General features: G+C 35.5%; 1 protein-coding gene across 2 annotated transcripts in view; it reads right to left on the reverse strand.

The window, feature by feature from the left end:
• ARHGAP42 (Rho GTPase activating protein 42) overlaps window positions 1–19,438 on the reverse strand; it is a 279,971-nt gene that overhangs the window by 20,318 nt on the left and 240,215 nt on the right. For both annotated transcript variants that reach the window (XM_044258255.1, XM_044258254.1), the window contains 7 exons: window positions 12,982–13,044; window positions 11,975–12,049; window positions 11,186–11,270; window positions 10,531–10,589; window positions 7,044–7,149; window positions 2,164–2,323; window positions 453–597 (listed from right to left, as the gene is read on the reverse strand). In XM_044258255.1, the coding sequence (XP_044114190.1) occupies window positions 453–597; window positions 2,164–2,323; window positions 7,044–7,149; window positions 10,531–10,589; window positions 11,186–11,270; window positions 11,975–12,049; window positions 12,982–13,044 (693 nt within the window). The remainder of the gene's footprint in view (window positions 1–452; window positions 598–2,163; window positions 2,324–7,043; window positions 7,150–10,530; window positions 10,590–11,185; window positions 11,271–11,974; window positions 12,050–12,981; window positions 13,045–19,438) is intronic.

A 19,438-nucleotide genomic window follows, 5' to 3' on the forward strand; every position in this document is an offset into this window, starting at 1 on the left:
AAAATTAATGATAATGTGTAATGTGGTTTCTCTTTTAATTTCTTTTCTCTCTCTCTTTTAGACATTTTGATACCCAAGAGATGATGCTTTAAGGACATAATGTGAAAAGAAGAAAGAAAATGACTGCTTTAGCCAGACTTTTCTTGCTTTCTTCTCTACCACTTTGACAATAGGACAAAACCTGCTACAAAGTAGCACTCGATGTACTTAATAGCAGTTGCAGGAAAAAAGGGCACTGAGCAAACGATTTTTTTTTCCTTTGTAGCAGTAATGAATTTGTTTGTATAAAGTACTTTGTAACTATACTGACAAAGAATATATAAATGGGAGGGGAGTGTTGGGGAGACAGTATCAGTAAAATCACCTATTTATTTCTACCTTAAGGTTCTTAAGGTGAGGTAAGACTAAATCAAAGAATGAAGAAAGCATCTCCTTACAGCAGGCACACTTACTATCAGGTTCTGCCAAGCACGGTGTATACCTCCCTCTGGGCTTCCGGGAACCTGTGGACAGGCAGATTGCTCGTGTCCTTCGGGATCCAGATCGAGACTGAGGCTGAGGAAGAGGAATGCTTGGGTCTGGAGCAGTATGAAAAATCTACATACAAAAAAATATAAGAAAACAAAATAGAGGTCAGTCAAAGGGGAGTTGCCACTTTCATCATAAAATGGTATTTGTGAGTTAATAAATGATCTTAGAACTATATGCTATTTAATCAGCTTCATGGCAAGAGATGCTTGATACAAAAAATATCCTACTGTAATTATAACTTTTTCTTTACCACTTACACTGAGTAATGTCTGTTCTCTGGGTTTTCTTTTTTTATCTTCCCCAGTTTCCCAACAACAAATTTCAGAAGATTTTCCAATAATTTCAAATATGAACAAATGTCTGTGTCAAGACGCATAGACTCTAAATACTGTGGTATTTTCTTTCGCCTTCATGCTGAACATAACCTGAAGGGAAGAGGCTCATTCTGTATCATCTCCCCAGCCAAGCAGTTCCTTGCTTCTCAGGAGAAGGTACTGTCATACTGTTGGCCCTGAACTGTCTTGGAACATGACAAGCTGCAGGGAGAAATCTGAGCAGAGCTACAGGATACAGCTGGGCGGTCGTGGGTTGTGAGTGCTTGCAACCTTAGATAAATGAAGGGTATTCTTCTACAGGCACCAAGAAGAGACCCAGGAAAGGAGAGGGCATAGTCTTTCTCTCACAAGGACTAGACCTGGCATAAATGGATCACAAATGTTTTGAGTTTTAATGGCTGGATTTACTTAATCCAATCACTCTGACTTTCTCAATTTCCCATTCCCATAGTTATTCTAAGATCTCAATCTTGTCAAAGAAACTAAGTTTAAAGATCAGAGAGGACTTCAAGACTGTCCCTGGAAATTCTTCTGTTTTATTGAGAATATTATTGCTGCTATAATTCTAGGGAGACAAAAAGGTTAAAAATAGACTTAATCACCAAATGATTCTAACAAATTCTCTGAGTATGAGCAAAAAATTCACTACACAAATACTAAAAAAGAGAATCTTGAGAAATAAATGATGTAAAAGGAAAGGAAACCATTTACCTGGAGGATTCTGAGAAGCACTTAAAAACCAACCAAAACTAAGTGGCGGGGGGTGGGAGGTTGGGGGAACCAGGTGGTGGGTATTAGAGAGGGCATGGATTGCATGGAGCACTGGGTGTGGTGCAAAAATAATGAATACTGTTATGCTGAAAAAAAAAAAAACTTAAAAAAAAACTAAACAAGAAAAAAAGAAATTAAAGTCCCCATGAAGAAGCAATTTATACACGGGCGCCTGGGTGGCTCGGTGGGTTAAGCCTCTACCTCTCTACCTTTGACTCAGGTCATGATCTCAGGGTCCTGGGATCCAGTCCCACATCAGGCTCTCTGCTCAGTGTGGAGCCTGCTTTCCCCTCTCTCTTTCTCTGCCTGCCTCTCTGCCTACTTGTGATCTCTCTCTCTCTCTCTCTGTCAAATAAATAAATAAATTAAATCTTAAAAAAAAAAGAAGCTATTTACATAAAATGTACAAGACTAATACTTTATAAGAATCTGAGATCACAAGGAACTCATAGATAATACAAATGGAAGATTCCTTCTTAAAAGCAAAATATAAAATTTGATACTTCCATATGAAAATCCAGCCTACCTTTTCATAGTGCTCGATCAGAATTTCAACCACAATATTCTGAAATTTAATATTCATCATGGCAGCCACAGTTTCTTCTTGTGCTCTCATGAGAGTTGGGCCAAATATAACACCAAGGTTAGAGACAGTCATAAGATTTTGTTGGCTGTGTAGTGATACTCTGCAAATAAGAACAATAAAAATAACACAAGTTGAATGTTTAATAATTAGGCAATATTCTCATTTACCAAATTTGTGGCATAAGTAAAATGTAGAATATGCCATGATAGGTTAGTTTTTCTAAGTAGTCAGGTTCAGCCACTCCCAATTGGCAAATGTGGGTATAGCCCAAAAAGACAGAAACAGTTAACATTAGCTAATTAAAATAATTACAGAGCTTAATTAAAGGAATAAATCTTGAGACCTTAAATCAAATATAATCACCCTAGAGAGATTATAAGTTGTTAGGGATTCTCCAGGGTACTACAATTCTTTTAGAGCAAATGGTTAAGATTAGATTGGTTGGAATCATATTTGGATACACTAAAACATATTATTGAGAACCTAGTGCCAGGCATTTTCATAGATATTATTGCATTTAATCCTTCCAGGAAGTCAGTTTTGTCAGTTTTTCCTATTGCGTAAGTATTTAAAAAAAAAAAAAAAAAAGCAAAACTGGACTGCCTGGGTGGTGCAATCAATTAAGTGTCTGACTCTTGGTTCTGGATCATATCTTGATCTCAGGGTCCTGGGAGTGGTCCTGCAATGGCCTCTGCATTGTGCACAAGTCTTTTTGTCTCTCTCCTTCCCTCTCTTCCCCTCCCCTCTACCCTTCTCTCTTTCCCTCTCTCAAATAAGTAAGTAAATCTTTTTTTTTTTTTTTTGTAAAGCAAAAATCCTAGGGTAAAAATGATGTACTCCACATAACAGCAAATTAGGGAGAGACGTTATTTCAATTCAGGTCTCCTGAATATAAGTCAGGGGATTTCTTAAGCTCCCTACATAAGAGAACTGGCCAATGAATGTTTCTAACCTTCCTTTTTCCATTCCATCCATCCACCCATCTATCCTCTCATCCATTTAAAATTCCCTGAATGCCTCCTTAGTGCTGGGACTGTATTAGGCAAACAGTAAGAAAAGAAGATATGGTATAGTATCAGTGTTGGCTTGAAAATGAAAGAAAAAGCCTCTGGTGTTACTGACTTTAGCAAGTTACCTTACCCCAGAAACTACCAAAAATGACTTTGACTAATTAACTTGGAAATTAGATATATTCTTTTTTTTTTTTTTTTAAAGATTATTTTTGAGAGAAGTGCATGCCCATGGGAGTTGGAGGAAAAGCAGGGGGAAAGAATCTCAAGCAGACTGCCTGCTAAGTGCAGGTCTCGGTCTTAGAAGCCTGAAATCATGACCTGAGCTGAAATCAAGAGTCACCCAGGTGCCCCAATTGCTATATTCTTTTTTTTTAAATTAATTTATTTATTTTCAGCATAACAGTATTCATTATTTTTTCACCACACCCAGTGCTCCATGCAATCCATGCCCTCTCTAATACCCACCACCTGGTACCCCAACCTCCCACACCCCCGCCACTTCAAACCCCTCAGATTGTTTTTCAGAGTCCATAGTCTCTCATGGTTCACCTCCCTTTCCAATTTACCCCAACTCCCTTCTCCTCTCTAACTCCCCATGTCCTCCATGCTTTTTGTTATGCTCCACAAATAAATGAAGAAACCTCATTCATTTGATCAATCTTCTAGGTTAACCACTGCCTTTTCTATCTTATTTCTAGACACACTGTCAAAATACAAAGTTCTAGAAAGAAGCACAACACGAGATTATGTTTATACCTAAGTGTGCCTAACTATATTCCAGAAGCAAAAATAAAGTTTTATGGAGAATCCAGGATTTTGAATATTATGCATATCCTAGCATAGGACAGGAAGAACCGACTGTCTCACTGACTGAATTTTTCCATTGTACCTGAGAAAGCACAAACTATGAAGCTCATGGTTAGAACAGGAAGACAATTCATTCCAAATTTTCTTTTTACATAACCAAATATTATATATACATGTATTTATGTATATGTATTATAATACATATGTATATTGGTTGCTTAGTATGTATCAGAGCATATACTAAGAAAGTAGAACGTAAAGTATGTCTGGATTTAAAGCTTGGATCCATCCAACTTCTTGGAAGCTGGGCAGCAATCAGCCAAGTTAGTTACAATCTCTAGGCTCCAGTTTTCTCATCTATGAAGAGTAAGAACCCCTATAGGGTTGATAAGATTAAATAATGGTCTAGGAAATATGATCTCAAAACATTAATCTTCCTTGTAATTAAACTGGCTTTAGTCACTCTTGCTAGAATATGAGTTGCTGGTAGTGTGAGTAAACTGGAATGATATTAATATTAAACTCATGAGGAAAAAATTTGGAAATCCTAAAAAAATTAGAAATCAAAAAAATTTGGTTTTGAAAAGGAGAATTTATGACTATGTTGCTCAGAAGATGGAATAGTTGGATGAACAATTTTCTCTTCATTAAATTTCGCTTCTGCTGAGCTAACTCAATCAATATAAACACTTATCACCCCACATTTCAGCTATTTCTACACCTCATTTCCTCAATTTGTTGTAGGGAACAGACATCCAACTGCCTTTTTAAATATTCAAAGTTGGAGTTGAAGAAGAGACTGCAGATAGCTGTTTTAAAGACAAAGAAAATGATTCTCAGAAAGAAGTAATGGTTTATATCATGTCTCAGAGTTAATTATTGGCGATTTGGAATCAATCCTCACTGTTTCTTTAGATAGTGACCAATACAGATCACTTTTAAATTCTCTTTTCTTCAGATATATTAAGGTTGCCAGGGACCGTGTTATTACGTGTTTGTAGTTTACTTAAGTCACTGGTGATGTGAATACACATTTCAATAATACTGCTCAGTCAATGGGGATCAACTTTTTGTAGGTTCAGGGAAAAAGCCAGGAATGGTGGTAAAGGATGGGAAAAAAAATTTTAAGCACTCTTCTATGGCCAGATACTATTCCTCCGTTATTCCTGGTACCAAAGCCACACACATTCATTATAAGGGGGAAGTTTGAGTTCATCTAACATTCTGGATAACTAAATAAAAACCTTTTATGGGACATTCACATATCTTTTAAAAGCAGTTTAAAAAGGCTTTGCTAGAAAATTAGCTTGAATATACCAACAGAATGCCCATTATATATAATGTGCTTAAATTTCATAAAGAGGTCACACAATTCAAAACATAATTCAGGACTAAATCTGACCAAGAATCCTTCTTCATTATTTAAAAGAGGTATTGCCATATGCAACAGTTAATAATGAACTTGAAATGATGCAGTTCCTAGTGGATTTCCTTCTTATTTCAAGGGAGAAGATGGCAATTCATATTATTTTATCTGCAGGTTAAGATGAGACTTATTAAAATATTATGTAGTACTCTTTCAAATGTGCTGGCTCAAAGTAGCATAAACTGGGTAACTACTTATAGTAAGCAATTAAGGAGCAATCATTTAATTGTGAATCTCGCTAAGATGGAAAATATCCTTATTTGTATATGAGACTGTAATGGAATTCTTAAGTTTAAAACCTAAATTTGGGGGGCACCTGGGTGGCTCAGTTGGTTAAGCATCGATTCTTGGTTTTAGTTCAGGTCATGATCTCAGGATCGTGAGGTCAAGGCCTATGTCAGGCTCCGTGCTCAGTGGGCAGACTGATGGAGATTCTCTCCCTCTTCTTCTCCCTCTAGTCCTCCCCTTGCTCTCTCTCAAATAAATAAATAAACTTAAAAAAAAATCTGAATTTGGACTTTTGTTTACAGTAGCATGGCAAATGTATGTGTGTGTGTGTATGAAAAAGAGAGAAACTTTAGACAGATTTATGAGGCCACAGTACCTACATATTTGTTCAAACAATTCTAGATGATTCTGGGAAGGTATATTTTTGCATAAAATCAAGATTTAAATCAGTAGACTTAGAGTAAAGCAGATTATCTTCCATGTGAGCGTGAGCAGGCCTCACTCAATCAGCTGAAAGTCTTAAAAAAGACTGAGGTCCTCTGAGGAGGAGGGGATCCTGCTTCAAGACTGCCTTAGAAAGCAGCTGCAATGTTAACTCTTTCCTGAGTCTCTAGACTACCAGCTGCCCTGCAGATTTCAGACTTACCAGCCTTCACAATAGTGCAGGCCAGTTCCTTGCAATCAATCTCTTTCTCATATACACATACAAAATACACACACACACACACACTCTCTCTCTCTCTCTCTCTCTCTCTCTATATATATATATATAGACACATGTATAGCTACATACACATACAATAATCCTACTGGTTTTGTTCCTCTGGAGAAACTTGATTAATATGATACCTATTTATCTGGATTTTTAAATACATATATGAACTACTAGCAGAGTCAGAAAAATCTTTGAGATCAAGTGATGCTATGAATTCAGAGAAAGACATTAACATTAGAGTGGCAATTTGACTTGGCAAAACCTGTTGACACTAGTCACACAGAGAACTGATCCTCAGACTTAGGGCTTATGATGCATCTAAAGGAACCAAGGGGAAAAAAATATACTCCTTCATATATTGTTAAGTTGTCATGTAAGGTTTTTGTCATGAGTTTAACAGTTGAAATTAACATTAGTTAATCCTTTGCACAGTGTAAACATACACAGAACACACACACTTGCACAGATATATCGTAAAAATAAAGTGTCACATCTTTTTTAAAAGCATATTCCATAGACTGATTATAACAACAGTGTTGCAGCACCATGATACACTTTTGAAAGACATGAACAAGTCTAACTTTAACAGATGAACAAGTAGTTAGGTGAACAACATAAATCAAAGAATTACTTGACGAGGTGTTTTATTAATATGTCCAGCATCTCTCTGTTTTTTTCTGGTAGTTTGTGCACCAGTGCATGTACAGCTTCCACCCGGTAGTTTTGGTCATCAGATTCTATAACATAAAGGTTTCAAATGTTCAAGTTTAAATTGCATTAAAATGTGTAAATAATCTAATAATTATAACTTAATCTAAACATTACAACTACTCCCACCTTCATGCCTTATAAACATTAATTCATGCAGTAAGTATTATCACTATCACTGGCTTAGAGCAATTGAGTGACTTGACAATGGTCATGAATTTAGTCAAGTAAAGCGGTCAAACTAGCCCGTTCTAGCTAATCCAGACCTGTGCTTGTAGCCACTGAACTTCCATACATCCATAACTCATCACCTCCTTTTTCTGCTACACAAGGACAGAATCAAAACTTCAGCAATGTGAGTGATCACAGGAATTGTTACAGACGGCCTAATGTGCCAAGCAATATAATATACTTTATCACACAGAAACTTCCTAGAGACTCCTTCAGACAAAGAAAGAAGGCATTCCTTTCCAAATTTTATAGATTTAAAGACAACAGGGAATTACATTTCTGAAGTATCAGGACTGCTATGCAAAGGCCTAATACATTTGAAGACCATGTTGACAATGGTAAATCTGAAAAGTAAAAAACATCTAAAGAAAGCCAGGCAAAAGCCAATACGCTGTCACGTCAGCTAGAGAAACATCTGACACTTCAGAATGAAGAACTTATTTACATGTTCTTACTATAATAAATTCTACAGTGACTTCCTACCCTGCCAAGCCCTTTCCCTAAAAAAGTGCAAAAGGAGGTGAGGAAAGAGCCTGGCTCAAACTGGGCCAACACAAGGGCTCCCAGGGGTTGGAATGGAGATAGCAAAACTATGATCTGTCTGCTTACAATATGTGGAAAGGCGTATCATGTAAGACCAGGGTTGATGTGACCAAATGTGCTCCAAAGCTAAGAAAATCCAACTGGAAAGAGGCGGATATGCAACAAAGAACAGAGAGAAGAGACCCTCCTAAAATTATGGGAAGAGAAACATCAATTTACATTTCTGTAGCTCGTAGCTGTAGGCCTGTGAAAGGCCTGATCCATACTCCGGCAGGGCATTCTGTGAAATGCCTTGTAATTTCTGTGTAACTTCCCTTTTTGACAGAGCTGAATTTCCAAATAATTCCTAATTTTATTACCTTATTATCTGGTATATGGGATTATCCTTGACCCAGACAAAAGATGAATTCTTATCTATAAGAATATATTTCAATTACCATGGTAGTGAATTATTTATTTGCCATGGAAGTAGAGAATAATAGCTTACAACCAAATGTTTCTATTAAAACAAGCTACTTAAGCTAAGTGGCTCAAATGCCAATTGTAACACAAAATTTCTGTAGGAGTTCTAGGGTAGAGTAAAAAAAATTGGCTTGTAGTTCTGATTTTGCCATCAATTTACTAGTGTCCTTGGACAAAGTCACTGGCCCACTCAGGGAACTAGTCAACAAAATGAGAGGTCAGCTCTACATTTTCCAAGTTTTGTTTATCTAATAAGGATAGATTTTGATGAAAAGAATATAGAGTGGAGAGCTTTCAGAAGAAAGGTAAGTGGTATAGCTGTTTATGAGATCATGTGGTCAGTCATGAATGCTGGACTGAAAACCAAGGTCACTCAATGTTATCTGACACTTATCAGCAGACAATATTTCCTGTGACATTACAATGTTGTGATAATAAATTAATTCAACTGCTTTCTTTCTTGGGACTGTGAAAAATGCTTTGTACAGTCACACCTCATACATCTTAACAATGAAAGGCTAATTCCTAATTGTTACATGTTGTGATGGGCTCAGATGGCAACCCAGCACTTTGGTCTCAATGTTTTAAAAAGTACATATTTCTAATTTCTCATGTTTTCACTGAGTCCCTCTGCACGATTTTTGAATTTAGTCTATCTATATATATTCCATTATAGCAATCCTAGACCCAAATAAATGACATAGATACATAATCCTTATCAATATATGGGGGGGGGGAGATTGATGAAAATGCCTGTTACCTGCCAAAAATACCTGACTCTTCTCTTCAGGTTTAGGAATATTTAACCATAAAGTTGCTCTTATAAGAAACTAACATTCATCAGTTGAGTAAAATGTAACTAAAATAATTCTTCTTATCACACCAGTCACCCTAAGGAATTCTTATAAGTGGCAAAATATTCCATTTCATTCTGCAAGTTTTTTAAAAAATCAAGCTAAGGGCACACTTGATTCCCTTTATCTATTTCTCCTATTCCCCACCACCACCTCTCCTCTGGCAACCACCAGTTTGTTCTTTGTATTTAAGAGTGTTTCTTTTTCGTCTTTTTCTTTGTTTTATTTCTTAAATTCCACATATGAATGAAATCATTTAGTATTGTTCTTTCTCTGTCTGCCTTATTTTACTTAGTACTATATTCTCTAGGTCCAGCCACATCATTGCAAATGTCAAGATTTCGTTCTCTCTTATGGTTTAGTGATATTCCATTGTGCATATATACTGTATCTTCTTTATCTATTCACATACTGATGGACACTTCTGCTGTTGCCATGTCTTGGCTATTGTAAACAATGTTGCAACAAATATAAGGGTGTGCATATCTTTCTGAATTGGTGTTTTCATATTCTTTGGGTAAATACCCAGTTGTGGAATTACTGGATTATATGGTAATTCTATTTTTAATATTTTGAGGAAACTCCATATTTGTCTTCAAGAGTGTCTACAACCAGTTTGTATTCCCACCAGCAGAGCAAGAGGGTTCTCCTTTCTCCACATCCGCACCAACACCTGTTTTTTCTGGTGTTGTTTAATTTTTCTGAGAGGTATGAGGTGATACCTCATTGTAGTTTTGATTTGTATTTCCCTCATGATAAGTGATGTTGAACATCTTTTCATGTATTTACTGTCCATCTGTATGTCTACTTTGGAAAAAGATCTACTCAGGGCCTCTGCCACTTTTTTAATCAAATTGTTTTTGTAGTGTTGAGCTGTATAAGTTCTTTATATATTTTGGATATTAACCCCTTATTGGAGATATCATTTGCAAATATTTTCTGCCATTCAGTAGGTTGCCTTTCTGTTTTGTTGATGATTTCCTTCATTGTGCAAAACTTTTTTCGTTTTTGGTGCTGTCCCAATTATTTAATTGTGCTTTTTATTTCCCTTGCCAGAGAAGACATATCTAGGAAAATGTTTCTCCCATCAATGTTAAAGAATTACTGCCTATGTCTTCTAGCTTTATGGTTTTTAGGTCTTTAATACATCATTCACAAATAATTAGTTTACAAACTATACTGTCAGCTATTAAATATCAGATTGACAGTTTCTTAAGCAATATGTAGGACAATCTTAACTAGTTGGTTTAAATTTACACCTATAAGTGATATAGCATAAAATTACATCAATCATAATAAATCCAACAGAAGTGTACTTACTAACTGCAACAATAAAATCTTTGTGTAACTTGTAAGTCATCAATGGTTCTGCAAGACATCTACAATGGATAAAGAAGCAGGCATTAGAATGACAATACTGTTTTATTTCCCCTGAACTTTCAGTGTTTCTTTAAAAGTTGGGTATTAGGGAATAAGATCAAGTCCTAGGAGGGCCACTCTAGGCAGTCCCAGAATGCAGACCTCAAAAGACACAAAGGCCTTATAGCAGTTCTTGGAACAACTGTACTAAAAAGAAGAGGGATTTTTTTCACTTTGTGAGAACTACTGAACCATAATAGCAAAATCTCTCTCAGATATGGGGACAATAGTTAAATAAAAAACAAAAACAAAACAAAAGACAACTTTAGTTTCAATTTTAAAAAAATAAAACATGAAAACACCACATTTAATATGAAACAAAGTATTATTTAGTATTCATAAAATATTGTAGCCTCTTAAGTTTATTATTTGAAGTAGAATGTATAAGCTCCAAAACACTATATATAAACATAACTACCTTATGTTATTTCACCTGAAATGAAGAAATTATACTAAGTAGTGATGTTCATGCACAGGAGCTCTGAGAAATCACATGGCAACTGCCCAAGGAGGCAAGAGAGACATCACAGGCAGAATAGAGTTAAACCTTCCTCACCTGAGGTAGTTTTTTAGTCCGCTTGTTATTGTCTTATTATCCCACAATTCAATATCAATGTCAATATCAGGAGGGGATTTGGGAGCTGAAAAGAATTAAAATATTAGGTGTTTAAACTATGCAATTCAAACATCATTTACACCATAAAGAAGATGGACACAAACATAAGTAGGTCAAGGAGAGAGAGACACTTATTCCTTAAAGTGCCAACAGTTCAGGATTGTTGTTTGTGCGAACTGATGCAAATCTTATTTTGATCCTTTATAAACCTCAAAGATTTCTTGTGGAATAATAGGGTTCCAAATCAAATTGTTGTTAATTGCTAACATCACAGAGCACTTACCATCTGCCAAGAATACTTCGAGGTATGTTATATGAATTAACAATCCTCATAGTTCTCAATGAGGCAGGCACTATTATTATCCCCATTTTATGAATGAGAAGGTTGAGGCACAAAAGAGGTTAAATAAATTACCGAAGGTCACGGAGCTTTTAAATAGCAAGTTAGGATTCCAAGTTAGGCAATCTGAATCCAACATCCATAAATCTCACTGCACCTCTAGTTAATCAAAGGACACTTGAGAAAAAGTCCAATATTATAAAAAAGACCCCTCCTAAATTCTGATTGTTCATCTATTATAACTGAACATTAAAAGCTGAATGCAAATATTAATTTTAAATATTACTTGAAAATATTCAAAGATAAGCAATAGTATAATTCTCAAAGAAAGCTATGGTTTGGATTATCTATAACACAAAAATTAAGTAACCAGTTCATCCAAAACTTACAAAATGTTGTGTTCATGAGTTTCTGAACTTTGGAGTTTACTCCTCCTATTCGGTAGAGGCCTAAAATAGTGATGCCTAATGAAAAAGAAAAATCACAAGAGAATGGCTTGAGACCATCAGCACAAGTACAAAATGTTAAAAACTTCAGGCATATACCTATACCGAATTTGAAAGCTACTTGTCCAGTTTTGCAGTCTAACTTCAGCAAATCTACCCTGGAAACACCCACAACACTTGTTTCTCAGAGAAGACACTGAATAGTATCCAAAAGTCTTTCAAATATCTTCAAAGTAGCAAAAATTCATTTATCACTGTTCATTTACCACTATTTGAATGCAAAAAGCATTAAGAAGGGAAATGATAATCAGTATTTCTCATCCTCTATTTCTTCAGTCATGGAGTCCTGCATGTTGAAGAGTTGGAAGGCATTTACATCTTCATTTTGAAGATAAGGAAACAGATTCAGAGAATTTAATAAATACATTTAACTTCTCAAAACTTCTATGTGGCAGCACCAAAATCTGAGCCCAAGTTCACAGAATTTCAAAGCCCAATATGAGTTTTGCTTTAGACAAGTTTTCCTATAATTAAAAGAATGTAATATGTACCTGGAGTGGGCTTCAGGTGAGAGGTCATGACTAGAGAGAGGAAAGATGCTAGAATTGTGACTGACTGAAATCACTGAGGGAAAGAATACAAGGAAGGAGGAAGACCAGTTCCTTAAGAATCTTACCCCACCTAAAGGCTGAAAAAAATCAAAGATGTGCTTATAGTAATAAAAAACATAAAGTCTATCAATAAAAAGTAAAGAAAGCCTTTATGAAGAAAAATCATTAAAAAGAAATACAGGGTAAACAATAGTTATTTGTATACTTAAGTAACTTATTCATTTATATAGTTGTTGAAGTTAATTTCATGTTAATGATGAATTTTTGAGAGGTTTCTATATAAGAATGAACTATAAGAACTACATAACAGTAATAATGTACCTGTTAGACAACACTTACCTCTTGTTTCCACAGCTTGAATGCATTTTCTCACAAAGTTGAATCCTGCTTCATTTAAGTACACTGAAAATAAAAGAAAATCACAGTAAGGGTTTATACCCAACTTCCATTACCCCATAGTTGGCTCTGTTGTTTTAGTACTTAATGCACAGTTTTAGTTAGAGTCTGAATTTTTTTGGGGGGGTAGAAGTAGAGGGGTTCACAGTCACCAAAGTTACCATATAAACTTGACTCCTTAGAAAACACAGATCCTGTAAATGTGTTATACTGATCCTGTCCATTTCTTCTAAAATCAGCATTATCTTTCGTTAGATGTGTTTCCAGATGATAAAAGCAAATGTACTAAGAAAAAAACCTTTATTGTGTGTTGGTAATTATATTGCAAAGCTATTCACATATTCTTTTTCATGGTATTCTTAAAACATTATGAGGTAGAGAGAAAGCTTTGTAATCTTATGATGGTTCACTGGGCTGCTGAAAACTGCACTTTGTTCTAAGATTAAGAACTAGAATTCTAATACAGATCTCCTGAATCCAAGTCCAATATTCCTTCTCCTGCATTTTTTAATCATATGCAAAGTAATTCAAAATACATGTAGTTCACCAAAAATCTCCCAAAGATCCTACATTATCAAATAGCTATTTATTTTCATGGCTTTTGCAAGATTTTAAATCTGTTCTAATTTTCTTAAATTTTTGAGGCCAGATCAAATTAGATTGTTGTTTGTTTGTTTGTTTGTTTAAGATTTAATTTAAGAATACCAAGTAATACCCTGAGGAAAAATTCAACTGTTTTATTGGTTCTATAATGAACATTTTTTATCACACGTGGGAGAAATATATTTCTTAATATTCTCAAATAAAAATGAAAATAAATACAATTAAAACTGGCTTCCAATTAAAAATGGTAGATTAGAAGGAGGCTGGAAGAAGGTGGAGTAAGAGGATCCTAAGCTTGCCTTGTCACATGAATACAACTAGATAACACTCACGTTAATGTAAATAGCCCAGAAAATGAAGACTGGCAAAACAAACTCTACAATTAAAGGCAGAGAAGAGTCCACAACAAAGAGGGTAGAAAGGGTGAAGACATATGGGGAGCAAAACAGAGGTGGCCATCTGTGGTTAGGAGGGAGCCACAGGCACAGAGAATGGTGAGAAACAGACTAACATACCAGGAAACTCACACTGGAGAGATAAATCCTTCTAACATATGGCTTTAAAAGCAAAAGGAGCTGAATTTATTGATTTCTTACAAGTAAGAGGGATTCAAAACCTAAAATCTTAAAAATCAGCTGGCTCCATTTTGGAAGAGCCCTGAGGGCAATAGGAAGATGAGTCCTGCCCTGTAAGAGACAACATGACAAAGAGCCCTCCAGATAGAAGGTAGAAGCAGTACTTTGAAGAACACCTGGGATGTATAGTAGGGAGAGTTATTTACTCATCTCAGAGCATGTCCAGAGGAAGACTCTTTCAGGAACAAAGGAGCTGGCAGGTGACACTGCCCTCCCCCACCCTTCAGCATAAACATATGGTCACCTGCAGAAACCAACAGGAAGTTCACTATTTGGCTTACACTAAGCCCCACACCCTAGTGGCACATGCACCCTTTCCACTCATGCTTGTATCAGTCCCAGCACTGCAGGCTACCTCCCCAGAAATACAGTGCAAACTTTGTCAATACTTCATCTTCCCACCCATGCATTTTGCAAAACTGTGGTTCTGGCAATAGCAGCTGTAGACGCTGTGGAAGTTTGAGGAGCACCATGTTAAAATTGCACAATCCACTCACAAGGAATGCCAGGGTCCTGGAAGCTACAAGTATCATTCATAAGCAGAGTACACCTTGTTAAAACTGCATACCACATCCCCACCAGGGAGAAAATGCTGCCCACAACAGAAAAGAAAGCCTCTGTCAAAAACTGGACTGAAGGAAGAAGCCACCAGAAAGAAAACAGCAGAGCACATGAAACACACATAGGAGACACTACGTGAAGCGTCAGGCTCTGGGGAATAGGGGAAACTGTAGGACCTCCTCTTCATAAGGCTGCTACATTCAAGAGGAGGAGATCTAGCTGACTTTCTTGACACAAAGAAACAGACACAGAGAGTTAGGAAAAATGAGAAGACAGAGGAATATATCTCAAATAGGGAAAAAAAAAAGACAAAAATGACAGTAAAAGACCTAAGAGAATTGGGTAAAAATAAAATTCCTAACAGAGAATCTAAAGTACTGATCATAAAGACTCATTCTACTTGAGAAAATAGTAGAGAATGTAAGTAAGATAATGAACAAAGAGATAAAAAAGGACAAATCAGAGATGAAGACAACAACAAATGAAATTAAAAATACACTAGTTGGAATAAATAGCAGGCTAGAGGAAACAGGAATGACGGAGCAACCTGAAAGAAAAAAAAAAAAATCATGCAAAATGAGAACACACTTTAGGGAACTCAGTGACTTCATCAAGTGTAATAACATTTCCATTATAGGGATTCCAGAAGAACAATAAAAGGGATCAGAAAATTTATGTGAAGAAAAATAGCCAAAAAGTTTCCAAATCTGTGGAAGGAAACAGATATCAGGATCCAGGAGGCAGATATCCCCCCCAAAAAATCAATCTAAGGACATCAACACCAAGACACAAAGTAACTAAAATGGCAAAAACTACTGATAAAGAATTGTAAAGGAACAAGAGAAAAGAGGATAGTTACATACTAGGGAAATGCCATAAGTGTTTGAGTAGATTTTTCAGCAGAAACGTTGGAGGACAAAAGGGAGTGGCACGATATATTCAAAGAGCTAATAGGAAAAAAAAAAAATGCAGCCCAAAATACTCTTTTCAGCAAGACCATCATTCAGAATAGGAGAGATAGTTTCTCAGACAAACAAAAGCTGACGCAGTTCATGTCCACTAAACCAGCCCTATAAGAAATATTAAGGAAATACCTGGAGTGGAAAGGGAAGACCATAAGTAGGAGTATGAAAAGCAGGAAACACAAAAGCAGTAAGAATATGTATATCTGTAAAAAACAGTGAAAGAATTCACAAAATAGAAGAATATATACCTATGATATATACCAGGTATATGTCATATACCTAAAACATGGAGGGGAACAGTAAGAAGAAAGAATGAGTTCTAATTTAAGTGACATCTACTGAATATGAAATGCTATATGTAGAAGATGTTCTACATGAACCTAATGGTAACCAAAAATCAAAACACAGTAACAGATACACAAAGAATAAAGAGAAAGAAATCCAAGTTTATCAATAAAGTCAGCAGAATGTGAAAGAGAGCAAGACAAGAAAGGATCACAGAAAAATTACTTTGAAAGTAAGTGGACTAAAAGCTCCAATCAAAAGATACAGGGTGATGGAATGGGTAGAAAAACAAGCCCATCTATATGCTGCCTGCAAGAGACTCCTTTCAGAACTGAAGACTCATGCAGATTGAAAGTGAGGGGCTGGAAAAAACAATTCATACAAATGGACGTCAAAATGAAACCAGAGTAGTTATACTTACATCAGATGAATTATACTTTAAAACAAAGATAATAGCAAGATAATAATGATACTATATAATAACAACAACAACAACAAAAACAATCCAACAAGAGGATACAACAATTCTAAATATTTATGCACCCAACATGGGAGTACCCAAATACATAAAACAGTTAATAACAAACATAAAAGAACTAATTGCTACATTAATAGTAGGGGATTTTAATACCCCACTTTATATCAATGGACAGATCATATAAATAGAAAATCAACATGAAAACACTGGCTTTGAATAACACACTGGACCAGATGAATTTCACAGATACATTCAGAACATTCTATGCTAAAAGAGTAGAATACACATTCTTTTCAAGTGCCCATGGAATACATTCAGAATACATCACATATTGGGCCACAAACAAGACTCAACAAATTAAAAAATGTTAAAGTCATACCACGCATCTTTCCTGACCACAATGCTATGAGAAAAGAGATCAGTGACAAGGAAAAAAAATCTGGAAAGAGCAAAAATAATGGAGGTTAGGTAACATGCTATTAACCAATGAATGGATAAACCAAGACATAAAAGAAGAATAAAAAATTACATGGAGAGGAATAAAAATGTAAACATAATGGTGGAAAACCTTTGGGATGCAGTGAAAGTGGTCCAAAGAGTGAAATTTAGCAATACAGGCCTACCTCAAGAAGCAAGAAAAATCTCAAATAAACAAACCAACCGTTTATATCTAAAAGAGCTATACAAAGAAGACCAAACAACACCCAAAGCCAGCAAAAAGAAGGAAATAATAAAGATTACAGCAGAAATAAATACTAACAGGAACTAAAACTGAAAAAAAAATAGAATGAATCAATGAAACCAGGAACTGTTACTTTGAAAAGATCAACAAAACTGATAAATCTCTAGCTGGACTCATCAAAGAGAGACAGTGACAGATAGTGAAAGGACAAATAAAATTACAAATGAAAAAGGAGAATAAGAACTGATACTATAAGAAATACAAACAAGTGAACAATATAAAAAATTATATGCCAACAAATTGGACATTCTAGGAGAAATGGACAAATTCCTAGAAACATATATCCTATGAAAACTGAACCAGAAAGAAAATTTGAACAGATTTATAACCAGCAAACAGATTGAATCAGTAATCAAAAAAATCCCAAAAAACAAAAGTTCAGATGGCTTCAAAGGTAAACTCTACCAAACACTTAAGAAGAGTTAATACCACAGTTTGGTGATTGTGGCCATTGCTGCAACAAACGAATGGATAAAGATATGGTCCATATATACAAAGGAATATTATGCCTCCACCAGAAAAGATGAATACCCATCTTTTGTATCAACATGGACGGGACAAAAGGAGATTATGCTGAGTGAAAGAAATCAAGCAGAGAAAATCAATTATCATATGGTTTCACTTATTTGTGGAGCATAAGGAATAACATGGAAGACATTGGGAGTTGGAGAGGAAACGTGAGTTGGGGGAAATCGGAGGGGGAGACGAACCATGAAAGACTGTGGACTCTGAGAAACAAACTAAGGGTTTGGAGGGGAGGGGGCTCGGGGTTTGGGTGAACCTGGTGGTGTGTATTAAGGAGGGCACATATTGCATAGAGCACTGGAAGTGGTGCATAAACAATGAATCTTAGAACACTGAAAAGAAAAGAAAATGAAATTACAAAGAAGAAAGAAGAAAGAAGAAAGAAGAAAGAAGAAGAAGAAGAAGAAGAAGAAGAAGAAGGGCTAATACCTATTCTTCTCAAAATTTCCAAAAAATAAAACAGGAAGGAAAACTTTCAGATTCATTCTGTGCCTCCAGGATTACTGGGTACTAAAATCAGATTAAGACATCCCACCAAAAAAAATTTAAAAAAGGAAGAACTAAAGAACTACATGCCAATATCTCTAATCAACACAGATGCAAAAATCCTCAACATAGTATTAGCAAACCAAACTCAACAATACATTAAAAAAATTATTCACCACAATCAAATAGGAATTATTCCTAGGATACAAGGGTAGTTCAACATTCACAAACCAATCAACATGACACATTACAGCAACAGGAAAAACAATAAAAACATATGATCATTTCATTAGATGCAGAAAAAGCCTATGACAAAGTATAACATCCATTCATGATACAAACCCTCCACAAACTAAGTCTAGGGGGAAGATACATCAAATAATAAAGACCTTTCCTGAAAAACCTATAGCAAACATCATACTTGATAGGAAAAGTTGAGAGCTTCTTCCCTAAGGTCAGGAACAAAACAAGGAAGTCCACTCTCACCACTTTTATTCAGTGTAGTACTGAAGTCCTAGCCACACTGATCAGAAAACAAAAAGAAATAAAAGGCAGCCAGATTGGTAAGGAAAAAATAAAACTTTCATTATTTTCAGATGACATAACACTATACATAAAGAAACCCTAAACACTTCATCAACAAATTACTAGAACTAATAAATGAATTAAGTAAGGTGATAGGATGCAAGACCAATATATAGATATCTGGTGTATTTTTGTGCATTAATAATTATAACAGCAGAAAGAGAAATCAAGAAAACTGTCTACTTACAAATGCACAAAAATAATAAAATAGTTAGAAATAAACTTATCCAAAGAGGTTAAAGACCTATACATGGACAACTATAAAACACTGATGAAACAAACTGAATATGACAGAAATAAATGAAAAGAGATCCACACTCACAGATTGGAAGAATAAATATTGTTAAAATGTCTATACTATCCAAATCTACAGATTTAATTCAATTCCTATCAGAATACCAATTGCATTTTTAAATATTTATTTATTTATTTGAGAGAAGCAGAGAGTAAGCAAGGGGAGGGGCAGACTTAGAGAATCTTTAAGCAGACCGCCACTGAGTGTGAAGCCTGACAGCTCAATCCCAGGACCCAGGAG

This window comes from Neovison vison, chromosome 7 (genome assembly GCF_020171115.1).
Source record: "Neovison vison isolate M4711 chromosome 7, ASM_NN_V1, whole genome shotgun sequence".
Taxonomy (NCBI): Eukaryota; Metazoa; Chordata; class Mammalia; order Carnivora; family Mustelidae; genus Neogale; species Neogale vison.